General features: G+C 41.3%; 1 protein-coding gene across 1 annotated transcript in view; it reads left to right on the top strand.

Moving 5' to 3' along the window:
- c9 (complement component 9) overlaps window positions 1-12,749 on the top strand; it is a gene marked incomplete at both ends in the record, with an annotated part of 16,256 nt that extends 3,507 nt beyond the window's left edge. Inside the window, 11 exons of the mRNA XM_080420314.1 lie at window positions 1,063-1,146; window positions 1,684-1,789; window positions 3,942-4,098; window positions 5,274-5,418; window positions 7,263-7,401; window positions 8,171-8,509; window positions 9,987-10,227; window positions 10,559-10,690; window positions 11,183-11,358; window positions 11,727-11,970; window positions 12,589-12,749. Of these exons, the coding sequence (XP_080276440.1) occupies window positions 1,063-1,146; window positions 1,684-1,789; window positions 3,942-4,098; window positions 5,274-5,418; window positions 7,263-7,401; window positions 8,171-8,509; window positions 9,987-10,227; window positions 10,559-10,690; window positions 11,183-11,358; window positions 11,727-11,970; window positions 12,589-12,749 (1,924 nt within the window). The remainder of the gene's footprint in view (window positions 1-1,062; window positions 1,147-1,683; window positions 1,790-3,941; window positions 4,099-5,273; window positions 5,419-7,262; window positions 7,402-8,170; window positions 8,510-9,986; window positions 10,228-10,558; window positions 10,691-11,182; window positions 11,359-11,726; window positions 11,971-12,588) is intronic.
- Between the last annotated feature and the right edge of the window lie 5,657 nt (window positions 12,750-18,406).

Genomic DNA, 18,406 nt, shown 5'->3' with positions numbered 1-18,406 from the left:
AAGACCACTTTGGTAGAGGTTTGGGTTGTGTATTTACCTTGCCATGATGTAACTCCAAAGGTGGACAAGAAATCAAAAATAATTGCTCCATTGATTAGAAATTGATAATTCTAAATTTGCTCCTCATTGACTTACATTGTACGGTAAAACAGCTCTCAAAGTCACTCTTTTAGCACGTAAACGAACACGAACAAAGCTGATTCAGACAATATAGAACATCACCAAACCCAGTACTGTTTTTCTTTTAAATAAAAATGTTAACTTCCTGCTGATTTTACTATTTGAAGATCCGGATCCGCGAATCCAGTCCGGGTTTTCTTCTTAATAAAAATAGCAAAATCAACAGGAAGTAACATTTTTACATAAAAAAAAAAACCAGTACTGGGTTTGGTGATGTTCTATATTGTCTGAATCTATATATATAATATAATATGGTGCAAGTCATAACATAACACATGAATGAAATAAATTCTAGCAGTCAGATTATTACTTTCAGAATGAATGTCTTTATTACACTTTCAGAATTAACATCTTGAAGTAATGTTCAACAACTTAACAACTCAATTTAATTCAAAATGTTCTGTTAAAATATATACATTTTAAATTAATGGAGAAAACAAAATGATTTATTGAGTGAGTCGTTTGTTTCAGTAGCCAAGCAGCTCAGGTCTAGCCTGGTAAACCCTCCCTCCGGAAATCTCATTTCTATTTGATTCCTGGAATCAAATAGAAATGAGATTTCCGGAGGGAGGCTTTACCAGGCTAGGTCAGGAGTTTGACTGTATCAATATTGCTACATCTGAAATCCACGGTATTGATTTTAAAGCAACAGTAAGGTTTTCAGTAGTGGGATAATCTTTGACACAGTGGTAGTGTGTGTGTGTGTGTGTGTGTGTGTGTGTGTGTGTGTGTGTGTGTGTGTGTGTGTGTGTGTGTGTGTGTGTGTGTGTGTGTGTGTGTGTGTGTGTGTGTGTGTGTGTGTGTGTGTGTGTGTGTGTGTGTGTGTGTGTGTGTATATAAGACAAGTGGACATAATGCACTCTACTTCTTTATATCCCTCAGCTTCATAATGAGGACGTCTCCCACTGCTCTCCAGCTATGCTGCCTTGGTCTGGGTCTAATGGTGGGCCTACTTGGACAAGGAATGTATGTATATCTATGTGTGTCATTTATCTCCATTGGTGCATTTAAGGGCATCATAAAGGATGTGGTGAATTGTTTTTCTTGGGCCAAATATTTGATTAGCTTTCTCAATGTTTTCATTGTGGATTTATATACATGCATTTATACATTATGTTGTGTTTTAGTGTGTTGTGATTATTGTTGTTTTTATGTGACTGCTATCTTGGCCGGGTCTCTCTTGTAAAAGAGATTTCTGATCTCAATGAGACTTCCTGGTAAAATGAAGGTAAAATAGTTTTTTTTTTAAAATTCCATTTTCAATCCCCCCATGCATTTCTTTTTCGGAAATGTAGACCATCGGACATTTATGTTTGATATCAAATATCACAATTATATTTTAAAATGTATGTTACCTGGTTTAGGGTTATAGGGAAGGCCCTATTTGGGGCAAACTTTCAACTTTCCCTTTTTTAACTAAAAATACATTGGGCCTTTTGTTTACATCTTAGAATGACAAGACATGACCCTAAAAATGAATGCCCTCACCATCTGTGTGTTTAGGGCAGCTCCCAGTCCCATTGGTGGTGGTCCATTACCGATCGACTGCGTGTATAGTCGATGGTCAGAGTGGACTGCATGTGATCCTTGTGGAAAAGCCCCAACACAGGTATGTTTTCTGGAGCTTTGGTGATGATGGACTATGTTTGATCCTTGAAATGAAATTGAATAAATCTACATAACCCATTAAAACCGGGAAAGCATCTGTGTAACCACTTTAACAATTATTTTATACTTCGGCTTTTCAAAAACAGTAGATATACAAGCTCATAGCGCGTCACTTCGTGCTGCGCTATGAGCTTGTAGATCAGCTATTTTTGAAAAATCTTGAAATGTTTTGCAAATCTTTGAATATGATATAATTTTTTTATATTTTATTTGAAAGTATACAGAAGACTGACAGGAAATGGGGAGAGAGAGATGGGGAGTGATACGCAGCAAAGGTCATCGGGATTCGAACCCGCGACACGCTGTCAGGCATTAGCAGCCTAGGTGCCCGGAACGCTACGGGCCAAAGCGAAAATGTTAATTCAAATTTTTGCTTCTGGGGGTACCTGGTACAAAATATTTTAAGATTGTGGGGGGGGGTTGACCGGAGTTCCCAGCGGGTCTATCCAAGCCCCCTCCTCCCCCCCTCCACTTGTCTTATATATATATATGTCACAGTACGTTTGGAGAACCAGTACGATTGAAGACAGAGCGCTCGTTTTTAGGCACGGGGCTCCTTCGGGGCGAGGCGGGGCTTTTCGAGACAGGGTTTATTAGCGAGGCTCGCGAGGAGGAGGAGGAGGAGGACGGCGCTGCGAGGCGGGGGGTTATTACGCGAGGCTCGCGAGGAAGAGGAGCCTCCTCCTCCTCCTCCTCCTCGCGTAATAACCCGTCCCGTCCTCTCCTTCTCTCCTTCTCCTCCTCCGAGGAGAAGGAGAGCACGGAGAGGCGGGGCTTTGATGCGCCGACGGAGACCTGTCTTTTGTTGTTCCCCCCCCCACATAGCAACCAGGAAGCTACGCTAGGGGAACCATAATATCTATGAGGGGAACGCTGAACACGCGTTCACACGCACGGCGCGCCGACTTAGTGGAGCTTGAGGCCGAGGAAGCGCGCCCTCGCGCCTCCAGGCGCGAGTGCCCGCGGTGACCGGCCGACGCTCCACTAGTCGACTCAGCGCCGTTTGATTTGTAAACCGATAGGGACAGAATAGTTCTTTTCATGGATCACTGTGTGTGTGTGTGTGTGTGTGTGTGTGTGTGTGTGTGTGTGTGTCAGGGAGAAAGTAAAACAAAAGCCAGAACACAATAAAAGTATCTAAACAGTCCTGCTTTCAATAAACCAAAAAAAGCATGAGCGCGTGCGCGTGTGTGTGTGCGCGTGTGTGTGTGTGTGTGTGTGTGTGTGTGTGACTGTGTGTGTGTGTGTGTGTGTGGCCATATATGTTTGTGCACAAGCCTGGCTTGTGGCTCCCTCTAGTGCTGGGTGGGTGGTAAAAACGAGCGCGCTTTCTTCAATCGTACTGGTTCTCCAATCATACTGTAACATATACACACACACACACACACACACTAGCCGATCTAGTAGCCTGGAAACCAGACGAATCTGCCATTGCAAAAAAAAAGATTGCCTTCGGCAGATTTGGTCTGGCACCACTCAGTTGTCATTGGATTTCGCTCCCTTCGAAGTAGTGAGGGACCAATCAGGGCCCAGTATGCAAATATGGGGCGGGTTTATCACCAGAGGCATTTTTTTTATTTGCCCCTTGGAAACACACAGAGATTCCAGACTAATATCTACGCAGTGATATAAGTTTGGCCATGCCAGGCTAGATCTATAGTATACAAGCTCACAACCCGTGGCGTTGTGTGACATGTTGTGAACTTGTAGATCAGCTATTGGACACCAGTCAATGAAGTATATAGGGTTTAAGTGGGTTAAGTAAGTACAGTAAAGCCATTTGTAGTTGATTTTTTTCTGTCTGATAATTAGGGACGCATTGTGAGCTTGTAGATCGGCTATTTTAAAATATTTGTATACATTTGAAAACATGTGAAATGGGACATTCTGCATAATGTGTACTTTTGGTACTTTAAGCACATTGTGATACCAATACAAAATTGGCATCACTACTTGAGTAGTTTTACTCGAGTACATTTTGAATACCGGACTTTTACTTGTAACAGAATATCTCTATATTGTGTTTTTTTATACTGTTAAGTAAAATGTGAGTACTTTTTTCCACCACTGTTATGATGTCACCATTTTGACAGAGGCGTTCCCGCAGCATCGAGGTGTTTGGTCAGTTTGGTGGTGCGCCCTGCCAGGGACAGAATGAGATAGGTCAAGGCAGAGCGTGCATCACGGACGCCGCGTGCCTGCGGCCAACACCATCTAACTGTTCTCACACCGACTTCCAGTGTCCGTCAGGTAGGCTACTACTGTCGTTTCTAGAGTTGCTCTGATACTAGCCCCTTTCGGAACCCTGAATACCTTTTTTTTATTTGGGAAGCCGGTATCCAGGGTCCCTTGAAAGTCAATGCACTCCCCCTGGTACTCGCTGGTACCACTGTCTTGTCCCGGACAAATAAAACGTCTAAAGTTTTGCAGAGAGATTTCAAAGATACTCTGAACTGCATTAGGGTTCCTTGGAAACGTGTGTTTCCACGGGATATCCATATTCATATTCCGCGCTCCATGCCCCGCCTCCCCCGTCTTGTGATTGGCTAGATGCAATTTTCCAGCCAATCACAAGACGGAGGAGGCGGGACATGGTGCGCGAGCGATAGCAAAAAAAAAATTGCCCCAAATTTTTCACATGGGCCTGTTATAGCGCCACCAGGAGGCCGATTTTTGCAAAACACTTTTTTTTATATTACTCCTACAGATTTTGTCCAAACATCCCGCACATTGGTACACATTATCTCTATAGTCATGTGATCAAGATAGCTGTGCCGCATATAGATCAGCTATTTTCACTATTTTAAAATGGGAGGTTTCCTCCCGACAACAATGATAGGCTATGGACCATATAGCTATCACTTAAACCATATACTTTTTTTTGACTGGGGTCCCTTAGGGGTCTATCCTTGGTCCCCTCATTTTCTCCCTCTGCACCAAATCTGTTTGGCGACCACAGCCGGTCTACAAGCTAACAACGTGCTGTGCTGCGCCGCAAGCTTGTAGATTGGCGATTTTTGGAATCGCCGAATGTTCACCTATTTTTGCCAAATGTACACCTGTTTTCCCCAAATGTTCCATTATTATGACATGCCCAGGATGCGAGGGTTCATTTGGTTAAAAAGGCAGTGCAACAGATAAGGAACAACTTCAGATATTTACATACTAGTCCATATCTAGACAGCAATCAGCTATTTTTATTTGTTTATAAGACTATGGAAAGGACTTAAAATGCAGAAAAGTTCTCCATTACTTTTGAAAAAGCAACTGTGGTACGTACTGTAGAGACTAGCATATTGGCCTATAATACATTGTAAATGTCTAGCATTCAAAACCAGCCATATTTGCAATGCTCTGGAACCCTTTCCACTGTTAAATATTAAACCACCCTCCCACCCCCTCTCCTCTCCCCTGTCTCCGTCCAGGTGGGTGTGTTAGGAACACTCTGAAGTGCAACGGTGACCCTGACTGTGATGACTTTGAAGATGAGGCGGATTGTGAAGTTATACATTCGCCTTGTGGTCAATCAGTCCCTGAGAACAACGAGGAAAGCAGGACAGCAGGATATGGGTAAGAATATATATATTTATATTTTAGGGCCTGCAACTGTCCATTGTTTTCTATCCGTTTTTCGATGAATCTAGTAATCGAGAAGTGCGCATTCTCTGATATCTATATCTATATCTATATCTATAGATATAGATATATGTCAACAAATTGACAATTCTAATACATTCTTATAGTGTGTGTGAAAATAGCAGCAAGCTCACAACGCGTCACATCTCGACGCAAAGGACCACAATGGAAATAAGCACTCGAGCTTTATTGTCTCCGCCAGGCCGAAAGGCATGGCGAGAGAGTATGTTTTACCGTACGTCCGTCCGTCCGTGTGTGTGTGTCCGTCCTTCTGTCTGCGACCAGCTAATCTCCGCCACCGTTGCCCCGGTCGCTGTGAAACTGCACACACACTCCCTCGATGCCACAGCAGAACCTCTGCCCCAAATTTTTCACATGGGCCTGTTATAGCGCCACCAGGAGGCCGATTTGTGCAAAACAATTTTTTTGACATTACTCCTACAGATTTTATCCAAACGTTATGCAAATCGGTACAAAGTATCTCTATAGTCATGTGATCAACACGGATCTGTCCGATTTCCCATATTCCATCCTCATTGGCTAAGGTTCGCTTCCAAAATTTGCAGGATTGCTCCGTTTTGAACATAATGCCTGAAATCATGAACGCAGCTTGCGATTTCCGTGAAATTTCACAAACACATTCCCACTAGGCCAAGGAAGAAATGCCACCCTTTTTCACATTGGCCTGTTATAGCGCCATCAGCAGGTCTAATTTAGCAAAACACATTTTTGGAACAAAATGCTTCAAATCATGAATGCAGTGTCCGATTGCCGTGAACGACCTAAGAATAAATGGCACCCTTTTCACATTGGCCTATTATAGCGCCACCAGGAGGCCACAATAACGTACCTGACCTGGCGGAGACCTGTGCTCCGAGGAGCACTTTTTCTAGTTGCGTTTTATTCTGTTGTCATATACGCCCATGTATGGGCATATCGATCGGATCGGCGGTGCGACGTAGGTGTGAGGGCCGCTTAGCGCAGTGGTTCCCAAACTTTTTGGCTCGAGACTCAAAAGAGAAATAGCCGTGAAAATAGCCGATCTACAATATGAGCTTGTAGATCTGCTATTTTCACTACTACTTAAAGGTTCTATGACATTCATTTTCACTTTTTTTATTTTCAATGTTTTATTTGGGGTTTTATGACCTCAATTACACCCAAAAAAACTGAACTTAGAACATTCAGTGGATTTTCTGTGGTCTGGGGTTTTCTGAATAATTAGGCTGAAAAGTAATCTGAGCTTGGCCCTTCGACAGTGAGGTCACAGTCGATTAATCCCGCCCACTCTCCTCCTCGCCCCTCCCCTCCCCTATCCTTTCCTTTGGGGGGGGGGCGGAGCAGAGGCGATGATTGACAGGCAAAATCCCTCACCAGCGACACCCGCAGGCAAAGATTTCTTTTTTCATTGCAGTTGAAAAGGCTTTAGAAATGTGAGAGAAAAACACCTGCCATGGATCACTGGAATGGAATTTTCACTTAAAACTTTTTGTACACTTTTGAAGGACCAGGACAAAGACTTTGAATGTGGTGTAAAAGTGAATGTCATTAAACCTTTGAAGTATATTTTGCCCTCTAATTAAGGGATTACATTTATATTCTTTTGAAAAAAATTTGAATTTGTTTTTAACTTCTGAAAAATGTTTATATTTTTTTTAAATCTTTTGAAATAATAATAATTCAAAACACATGGGTCCCTACACGTAACGCTGTTTGGTAAACAGTGGCTTAGCGGCCTGAACTCTAGTAGTCTAAAGTATTTTTTCTCCATACACCAGCATCAACATATTGGGCTCGAGTCCTCGAATGAACGCCTTCAACAATGACTTCTTTAATGGGAGGTGTGATAGGGTACGGAATCCCACCACCCAAGTGTATGACAGGCGCCCCTGGAATGTTGGTGTGCTCCACTATGAGGTTAGTCACAGCTCTTTCCTCTCTCACTAACTAATTTCAAGGGCACCCTGTTTAATATGCATTGGGACATGGAACTCCATTTGAGATGTAAAATGAGTAAAATGTACTAATAGATATATGTGTACACTCTCAGAGTTACAGACCTGTAAGGGTCCATTTGGTCACTTGAATCTGTAACTATCAATCATTTACAGTGGTGGAAAAAGTACTCAAATTCTTTACTTAAGTAAAAGTACCAATACTGCAATATAAAAATACTCAAGTAAAAGTCCAGAATTCAAAATTTACTTGTGTAAAAGTACAAAAGTATTGGCATCAAAATGTACTTAAAGTACCAAAAGTAAAAGTACTAAATATTAGTCGCGATGTGAGCTTGTAGATCGGCTATTTTCAAATAGCTTAGGTATAAAATGGGGTTAAAGTGGGTAATGTACGTTTCATTACATCATACTTTATATCTGAAAAGTAACTAAAGTTTTCAAATAAATGTAGTGGAGTAAAAGTACAATATTTGCCTCTGAGATGTAGTGGAGTAAAAGTATTGTAAATACTCAAGTAAAGTACAAATACCTCAAAATTGTACTTAAGTACAGTACTTAAGTAAATGTACTTAGTTACTTTCCATCACTGATCATTTAGCTGGGGGACCCCCTGAGAACCCCATGAAGTCAAGAACCTCACTTTGAGAACCACTGATCTGCAGTTTATTGTTTTATTAAAACGTTGGTTCTTATCATGTGGCTCTACACACTCTCTGTTTTTTTTTCAGACCCTTATTGAGGAATCGGCGTCTAGAGAGATCTATGAAGACACGAGCACAATTATGAGTGAAATAGTCAACGAGGTTTCTAACAAAGTCGGTGGCGGAGTCAGCCTCAAATTGAGCGCTTCAGAAAAATCCCAAGATGCTGCCGCGGGTGGTGGTGCTGGGTCTGGTGGTGCCGCGGGTGGTGCTGGGTCTGGTGGTGGTGCCGCGGGTCGTAATGGGTCTCGTGTCGGTGAAGCCTTGCGTGGTGCCGCGGGTCGTGTCTCTGCTGAAGCTGGGGTCAACGTTGAAAATGAGAAGTCGACAATGATTAAGAATCTCACCGAGTATACTACAATAAAGGTAGGTGTCAACCCTTAGCAAATCATTTGCACAGCAATCGGCTACAAGAATTGAGATTTTATTAAGTCTCTCCCGTCATAGTTGAATATTCGATTATTCGGTTGGTTTGGTCTCAATTGACCAAAGTCTTTGTTGATTAAAGGCATAGTAAGTAACTTTGCCCTGTGTTTACAGAACAAAACAATAAATATTTTGTTCATCATTTCCGTCTATACCAGCAGTTATCAGCCACCGGAGTAGTGTGGTGGTGTTTACCTGCAGAAACACACTTCCCTCTCGCTGTATTTTGGTGTTTTCACTCTCATCCCCGTCTACCAAAACAAACACCAACATATAGCGAGTGCCGTTGTTGTCTGTTGCACGTGTTGATCTGCGTGCTAGTGCTATGGAGCTGATTTCCAAAGCGCCCTCTCGTTCATAAAACAGTCCTTTATAAGTTTGCAGCTAGCGTCCTCCTGCCCTTCTCTCTCTCTCTCTCTGTGTGTGTGTGTGTGTGTGTGTGTGCCGCACCTCCTCCACAGTGTTAATTTTGTTGACTAAAACTATGATGACAATTGTTCATCGACTACCGTTTTACACTGTCGAAAACTAAATAAAAACTAAGCTATGATGACTAAGACTCAATATATTGACAATTTCGTCAACAAATAAAAGCTAGACTAAAATGTTAGGGAGGGAATAGTGGAAAAGAGATCCAGTAGAACTATAAAAGACCAGTCATTTTATGTTTGGTTGCGCTCGGGTGTTGCGCTCTGAAAATAGCAGATCACAAGTCACAACACGTCGCATCGGCTATTTTCAGCATGCAACCAACCAAGTGTGAAATCCATTACGACACCATCAAGGCCTGCCAAAATATTTTTGTCGACAAAATCAACTGTACATTTAGTCGACTAAAATCTTATGATATTTAGTCGACTAAAACTAGACAAAAACTTTTCGGATGACTAAAATATGACAACATTTAAATGAAATTTTATTCAAAAGACTGTAAATTAAAATTAACACCACTACTCCAGAGCATGGGAACTCTCTGCCCACACCTCCAGAGCAGGCGAACTTGGGAAGCAAGAGCGAACCAATCATCACAAAGGTTACACCCCCGCATTTAGCAGAAAAGGCCTTTTTTCACAAAGCCACTGCCGTTTTTGCCTGCTAAATAAATAGTGAAACTCCTGAATTTGAAGGGCACAATCTTTTTTCGTAAAGAAACGCCTTTAAAAAACAATGATTGTTAGACTGCGGTGTCACCTGCTATTTTCGGTATTTGCCATATTATGGAGAAGTGTGTATATAGGGCTTAAGTGGTTAAGAAAATACCTAGTAGTGTTTCCCTCTACGCCAGAGCCGATCTACAAGCTTACAACGGTTCGCGTTGCGAGCTGGTATATCGGCATCGTGCTAGGTGGTGCAAGTGGTTAAAGACTTAAAGTCACTTATTTTTGCACTTGTTTTATCCATGAAATCATTCGTTCAGAACAAGTCCTTCATGAGGGTGAGAGGCAAGGTGCAGCTGAGCACCTACCGGCTACGCTCCCTTAATCTCCAAGTCACCAACGACTTTGTGGACTCCGTGAGGGATCTGCCGCTGGAATACGAGAAGGGCCGGTACTTTCTCTTCATCGAGGAGTGGGGAACGCACTACACCAAGAATGGAAAGTCTGGCGGGGAGTATGACCTGGTCTACGTTCTGAACAAGGACACCATCAATACTAAAAGTACGTGTGTACTCTCTTGTTTGGAGGGATTTTAGTTTGAGACGAGGCTTTACACAGTAAAATTGTCAGCGTTCATTTAACTCGGAGAGTGTATCAAATGGACCCTTACGGTTCCATTTGGTTCCATTTGTATACACTCTCAGAGTTACAAATTAATAAATGAACACTGAGGATTGTCCTGGTGTAGTTAGATGGTGTAGTTTTCAAAATTCCGGGTAAATAACTTACCGTTTCTCTAATGCTAAAGCAAGATGGTATCTGTTGTATTTTTGCAAGAACATATTATTATGGATGTATTATTAATATTGTTATTATTGTTGCTTTATTGCAGAAATGAACGAGGAGAAAGTGCGCGACTGCCTCAAAGTTGGCGTCACTGGAAAAGTGAATTTAGATCGCGTGGACTTGGACGGCAATGTAAACCCTCTTGATAAATGCACAACCGTTAACCCAAAACCTTCAGGTCAGATTTTCTGCCTTAGTTTATATTCTTATTAGTATAATTATTATTGTCTCCAAGATTTTGTTTTGCACCCTGTCCGTCCGTCCGTCACATGGGCCTGTTATAGCACCACCAGGAGGCAGATCTTTGCTAAATACATTTTTTGACAGTTCTCCTATAGATTTTGTTCAAAAATCACACTAATCGGTACACAGTAACTCTAGTATTTTTTTGCAAAAAAAATAATATATATATTACTCCCACAAATTTTGTCCAAACATCACCCAAATCGGTACACATTATCTCTATAGTCAAGTGATCAAGACGGATCCGTCCGATTTGTCATATTCAAACACAAATCTTCTCTTCTGGGAGTCCTTGGCACAACACATTTTCAGATGGGGGGGTCCACGGCCAAATACATGTCAATTTGGGGGTCCTTGACACGAAAAAATTTGAGAACCACTGGTGTAAATCCCTTGACACATAAATTGACCTTTTCTTGTTGAACAGCTGAAAAAGGAGGTACGGCGTTGGTGGAAAAGGTGTTGACGTCAGTGAGGGGCGGAACCGCCGAAGCCACCGCTGCAATGAAGGCCATGTTAAACAAAGAAGGAATCTTGGACGCTAGCACTTTCCAGACATGGGCCGGATCAATCGCCGTGCTTCCGGCGCTCCTTCACAGTGATGTGAGTTTATCAACCAATTTTATTTCATTCGGGGAGTCATTTCCATTTGAGTTTCATGCAATGCCTCTCAACCAGTAGTGGTGTATAAAATAGGGCTAAAGTGGTTAATGTTTGTTTTATAATGTCATCATTTATATCTGCAAAGTATCTAAAAGTACAATATTTGCCTCTGAGATGTAGTGGAGTAGAAGTAAAAGTATAGACATTTGGAAATACTCCAGTAAAGAAAAAGTACCTCAAAATTGTACTTAAGTACAGTTCTTGAGTAAATGTACTTAGTTTCGATGTATATTCGGTTAAATGCCCAGCCCTAATCAGAATGGAATAAAAGTGTCCCTGGTGTCTGAATGTGTTATTACCTCTGACAGCCAGAGCCTATCCACTCCATAATTCCGCTGGACATGGATCACGCCAACACAAAGATCTCCAACGTCAAGCGGGGCATCGAAGACTACATAGCCGAATACAACGTGTGCAAGTGTAAACCCTGCAAAAACGGAGGCACCGTGGCGCTCATCGATGGCGAGTGCGTGTGTCTGTGTCGTCCCCTGTACGAAGGCCTGGCCTGCCAGGGCCGCGCGACAGACAGATCTGCCAAAGCAGCCATAATAGGTATCAATACATTCCGGGAGTCTCTGTCTGTTTGTGAGTGTGTGTGTGTGTGTGTGTGTCTGTCCTTGGTTTATTATGCCCAAATATGGAAATATTCGGGTTCGGTGATATGGTCAAAGTCAAGTATCATGATATTTTTGGCCAAATACCTCAATATTGAAATTGTGATGATAATATCAAATTGATATATATTTTCTTTCAAAAACATTCTTCAAAAGCAGATCTGCAAGCTCACAAAGCATCACGATGCATTGTGAGCTTGTAGAGCAGCTATTCTTGAAAAATGTAGGCAGATTTTGAAAGCATAGATGAAAGCTTAAGTGATTAAAACATGATGTTATGGGGCCCTCGTAACTCTTGAGAGTTTACAGACCTGTGTAATGGCCCATTTGGTTTGTAACCACCAATAATTTAGCTGGGGACCCCCTTGAACCCCACCAAGGACCCCTGGGGGCCACTTTGAGAGCCACTGCTTTACACCTTGTAGAGCTTGTAGATCGGCTATTCACGGCATGCAGGGAAATATAACTTAGGCATATTCATACTGTATCATCGTTCATGGATTGATTAAGCATATTCATACTGTATCATTGTTCATGGATATATTCACTTTTGCAGATCGAACGGGGACAGTAGTGGCTCAAGAAGGAAACTGGGCATGTTGGTCCAGCTGGGCTGGATGCAGTGGAGGCCAACGCAGCCGCACACGCTCCTGTAATACAGGGGGCCTCACTGGCGCCTCCTGCAGTGGAGAGACCAGGAGTCAAGACTACTGCTGAACAAACTGATTTGATGACCACGCCATAAAGATGACAAAATAAACCATGCTCTGTCTTTAATAATAAAACATTAGACTAAATCTGATAAATGTGTCTGATTTTTCCTTTCCTTTAAAAAAAAAATCAATATGAGGGCAAATGAAAGTCATTTTCAGTAAAAGCCAAGGTTTAAGCTCAATTTACAGGTCATTTACCCAAAAAATGCTTTGGATTTAGGAGGGTTCTAAACCGTGCTGAAATAAATTATCTTGCACAGTCAAGGAAATGCATGACAAAAAATTAATAAAGAAAAATGACAATGACAATAAAAGAAGAAAACAAATTCAACAAATAGTTTCAATGTACAGATATATATATATTTTTGGTTTAGACTGATGCTAAGTTCTCGGTTTACCTGTGATCATATACTGAGGTTGCACTTCATTGTCTCTTCATTTAATGTATGTTTACCTTACTTATTGTAAATCGCTCTGGATAAAGGGCGTCTAAATGCCTAAATTGTAAAAAAAATATATATATATATTTGTCTGTACATTATCAGAGTTAAATGATGTGCTACAGTATTCATTCATTAACATTATTATCATTAATTAACAATGATAACATCAATACCCCAAGAGACACAGCTCTGTGCATCTTAACACTTTGGCCTATAGTGAAAACCGTGTATGTATTTAATAGGCTAAAGACGTGTCTTTAAAAGCACACGGGTCACATTCCAGTGTGTGAACACAGAAAATGAGAAGCAGATGATAGGAGGGAGGCTGGACACATCACTGACACACAGAGCGTGGACAAAAGATACCATGGCAGAAAGCATCTGTCATTTTAGATTTTAGTTTTTATAATAGCAACATTAAGTTTTTCCAAAAACTCTTAGGATTTAGAACAGTTGTTCTCAAAAATAGCAGATCTACAAGTTCACGGAGCGTCACTTTGTGCTGCACTGAGCTTGTACATCTGCTATTTATTTTTTTACACAAATCTTCTCTTCTGGGGGGGTCCCTGGCACAAAACGTTTTCAGATGGGGGTCCTTGGCACGAAAAAGTTTGAGAACTACTGGTTTAGAAGGCATTTTGTAGAATCAGCCTTAGGTCTTAATGGGTTAACCATGCACTTTCACTCAACATGCCATCCCTATGTTGGCCATGTTTTCATATTGAGGAGTTGTTACTGGATCTCACAAAAAATGTGCTCTCTCCAGTGAGGTGGAGATTATTTAGTTAAATCCCAGTGGTGTAAAGTAACAAAGTACTGTACATTTACTCAAGTACTGTACTTAAGTACAATTTTGCTGTACTTTTACTTTACTGGAGTATTTCCAATTTTTTGTGCTTTTTACTTCTACTCCACTACATCTCAGAGGCAAATATTGTACTTTTACTCCGCTACAAATATTTGACAACTTTAGTTACTTTATAGACTTTATAGCCTAGATATATTACAAAGCATACATGAACCAGTTCAGCCCTATTTACATTTCGGCCATTTGAAAATAGCCGATCTACAAGCTCACAATGCGTCGCATCGCTGCTATTTTCAATCAATCAATCAATCAATGTAATTCCAAGGTTGTTTGATAGACCACTGTTTCGCATGTTTGGGTCGCCGACCAATTTTTTTGGGTCACAAATAATTATCCCTTATTTTTCAAAATGTAAAGAAATAATAATATATATATATATGTGTATATATATGTATATTTTAGTTTTTATAATAGCAACATTAAGTTTTTCCAAAAACTCTTAGGATTTAGAACAGTTGTTCTCAAAAATAGCAGATCTACAAGTTCACGGAGCGTCACTTTGTGCTGCACTGTGAGCTTGTACATCTGCTATTTATTTTTTTACACAAATCTTCTCTTCTGGGGGGGTCCCTGGCACAAAACGTTTTCAGATGGGGGTCCTTGGCACGAAAAAGTTTGAGAACTACTGGTTTAGGGCGCGCTCCCACCAAGAGTTGGCTGGCCGCTGTTTGCAGAATCTGCCAATGCATTGTCAATGCAAATGCGTTGATTCACGCAAGAGCAGATTTTTCCGCTAGTCGCGCAGACCTTGCGTTTATCTGCTCTCCGCGACTAAGCATAAAGCTGCTGGAGGCAGGCGCTGATTTTCTCCCTCTGTCCAATCGGGTGAGTCGAAGGCGGACCATCTCAAGACTCAGGAAGCAACATGGTGCTAACTCGTGCTCAAGGCAGCAGGCACAGGCGGTGCGGGCTACGGGGAGGCTCCTGAAAGTGAGTGACAGGCGCGACACTCCCGTTTTTTAGAATCCGCTGGCTGCAAAAAACTGTGGCCGCGCACAACCTGCGTTTAACAGCGGCCAGCCAACTCTTGGTGGGAGCGCGCCCTTAGAAGGCATTTTGTAGAATCAGCCTTAGGTCTTAATGGGTTAACCATGCACTTTCACTCTGCCATCCCTATGTTGGCCATGTTTTCATATTGAGGAGTTGTTACTGGATCTCACAAAAAATTTGCTCTCTCCAGTGAGGTGGAGATTATTTAGTTAAATCCCAGTGGTGTAAAGTAACAAAGTACTGTACATTTACTCAAGTACTGTACTTAAGTACAATTTTGCTGTACTTTTACTTTACTGGAGTATTTCCAATTTTTTGTGCTTTTTACTTCTACTCCACTACATCTCAGAGGCAAATATTGTACTTTTACTCCGCTACAAATATTTGACAACTTTAGTTACTTTATAGACTTTATAGCCTAGATATATTACAAAGCATACATGAACCAGTTCAGCCCTATTTACATTTCGGCCATTTGAAAATAGCCGATCTACAAGCTCACAATGCGTCGCATTGCTGCTATTTTCTAAACGATTTTTAGACATTTTATACTTTTGAAAACTTGTGAAAGGGGACCTTCTGCATAATGAGTACTTTCATACTTTTGGTACTTTAAGTACATTTTGATACCAATACTTTTGTACTTTTACTCAAAGTCAATTTTGAATTCCGGACTTTTACTTCTACATTGCAGTATTGATAATTTTACCCATAAGTAAAAAATGCGAGTACTTTTTCCACCACTGATTTTCTTTGAATGGTGGTGGTGAACACGCTTGGAGTTGCCCCCTCCCCACTTTCCCGCGTCAGTAAAAGTCAGAGCATCGCTATACAGCACATTAAACCACACACCTGTTCACTCAGGGTGGATATGAAGTTATGCCCGGCGGTGTGTCAGCACTGCTTTGTATTCCTGTTCCACAAACCTACATGGCTTCCATCTCTCCTTTCAAGATATAACCTCATTCATCAGGGCTTTTACAGGAGTATTTCACTTTAAAAACACTTTCGGGGCCATTTTGATGTCTACTACAGTACTTGAGCTTTTGTGTGTAATGAAATTATTTAGAAAAATGTGATTTTAAATTTTTACAAAATGTATTTTACATTTCTGAAAATATTAGATTTTCTTTTTCCCTTTTTTCTTTTATTTTTCTACAATTATTATCTTTTTAAATAATTATTCTAGTATACCTTTTTTCTACAAATTAATTGTAGTAAAAAAGAAATGGGGAAAAAAGGCATATTTACTCGCAACCCATAATAATAATAGGTCCGCTACCCATAAATGGGTCCCGACCCAGTGTCTGCAGAAACATTGCTCTAATGCATAATTGTGTGCACAGCCTCTTTTACACAGCTGGAGCGGCCGTAGCTGAGAGGGTAGAGAGGCCATCTGGAAAACAACAGAAGGTCTCTGGTTCACGCCCTGACCCCGGTCATGTCATGCGTCAAAGTGTCCCTGAGCAAGACACTTAACCCCTAACTACTCCCTGGGTGCTGTACTAATAGTGCACACTGGTCCTAATAATTAGTATGGGTAAATGTAGAGGACCCCCAAAGCAATTATAATATGCAACATCTCTGCAATGGGGCCTGCATGGTCTTTAAGATACTCGGGCCCCCTTTCCACCAAAATAACTTTGGTTCTACAGTAGAACTGGTTCCGTTCTAGATTCTTGGAACCGTGGTGCTTTCACGGAACCAGACGCGAACCGGCTTGCCTTTCCACTAGTTTTTAGTACCAGTTGTAAGCAACATAGCTGACTGGTTAGAGAGCTTGCCTGTGAAGCAGGAATCCCCAAGCCCAATTGCCCCAGGTTCGATTCCAGGCCTGGCCAGCAATGTGTTGAATATGATTGGTCGAACTGTCCATTTCACGGGGGACAATGGCAGATACAGTTCACCTTTTCTTTTCTTTTTTTTCCCCACTAGCTTTTGCCATTGTTTATATCGCATCTGCGTATTCCAACCTGTAGAATAGTAGCCTCGGAAACCCAGGCTTTTTTTTTGTTACAAAAGAAAAAAAGCCTGGGGGAGCGATGCAGGAACGATGGTCTTGGACCTTGTTATCTCCTAACCAATCAGAGTGCAGAGGGGCGTCGCTCTAAATTTGGTGACGTCAGCGTGCTCCGTGCACAGGCCGAGGGGGGGAGGGGAGGGGAGGCGGGGACATAGATTGGTGAAGCAATAGGAAGCCACGCACAAATCCAGGCGGCTGTGTTTGGGTCCGCCCTTCAAGACCATGGATTGAGCTCGTAGCCTCAGGCTAGTAGAATAGCGACACGCCCACTTCGGTTCCCAGTTCAGGGCAAGAAAAAACGAGTATTTTTTGGTTCTAGCTTCGAATCAACTTTTAGGGTTCTGAACCAATTCATTTTCAGTGGAAACACTACGAACTGGTTCAAAATTAGGCGGGGGAAAAAAGAACCAAACCGGTTCAACCCCGGTGGAAAAGGGGCCCGAGAGATCAGTGCCCAGATAATGAAGTCGAACTTAATTAGTATGAGTGATGGACATGGGCACAACACCAGATCATCTGACCTCGTTCCCCCCAAATTCGGCTCAAACTTGGGTAAAAATGCTATAGTGCCACCAATATGTGGAATGACCTACCAAAAGATATCACGGTTCTTGAAACTCAAAACTAACCTAAAAGAAGTCCTGTTCCCAAAATACAAGTGGACATATTTAACTCCTTGAGCATCTTGATAGAGGAATCCACTGCCCCCCGCCCCTACTTTCTCTGTAAATAGCCTATACCTTATGATTCTACTAAGCTCTTTATCCTAATATGTTTCACATTGTAATTTGTATTGTGTTGTATTGAATGTATATATGTATTACTGATTAATTGAGTACAATGGACCACAATGGAAACAAGCCTATGGGTTTTTTTTTAATTATCTTTTTAACATAACTTTTAGTACTACCTGTACTGTTAATAATCGTGTTAATAAATTATTCAATCAATCAATCAATGTAATTCCAAGGTTGTTTGATAGACCACTGTTTCCCATGTTTGGGTTGCCGACCAATTTTTATGGGTCACGAATAATTATCCCTTATTTTTCAAAATGTAAAGAAATAATAATATATATATATATATGTGTGTGTGTATATATATATGTATATATATATACAGCAAAAATCACAACTTTTCATCAATTAAAAACAATTCCAACATTTTTCAAATGCTACTTTCACAAGTTTGGCTCCCGGGAAAAAAACGTCTAATCTCTCTTTTGGGTCTTGAGCTAAAACGTTTGGGAACCAGTGTGATAGACAACTTTTCTATCAAATCAAGTAGTTACAAAGTAGCCTAAACGCACAGCGATGTTGCTTTCCCATCATGGATGG

Source organism: Gymnoscopelus braueri (assembly GCF_963280865.1).
Source record: "Gymnoscopelus braueri genome assembly, chromosome: 22".
Taxonomy (NCBI): Eukaryota; Metazoa; Chordata; class Actinopteri; order Myctophiformes; family Myctophidae; genus Gymnoscopelus; species Gymnoscopelus braueri.
This window is presented reverse-complemented; position numbering and strand designations above follow the sequence as displayed.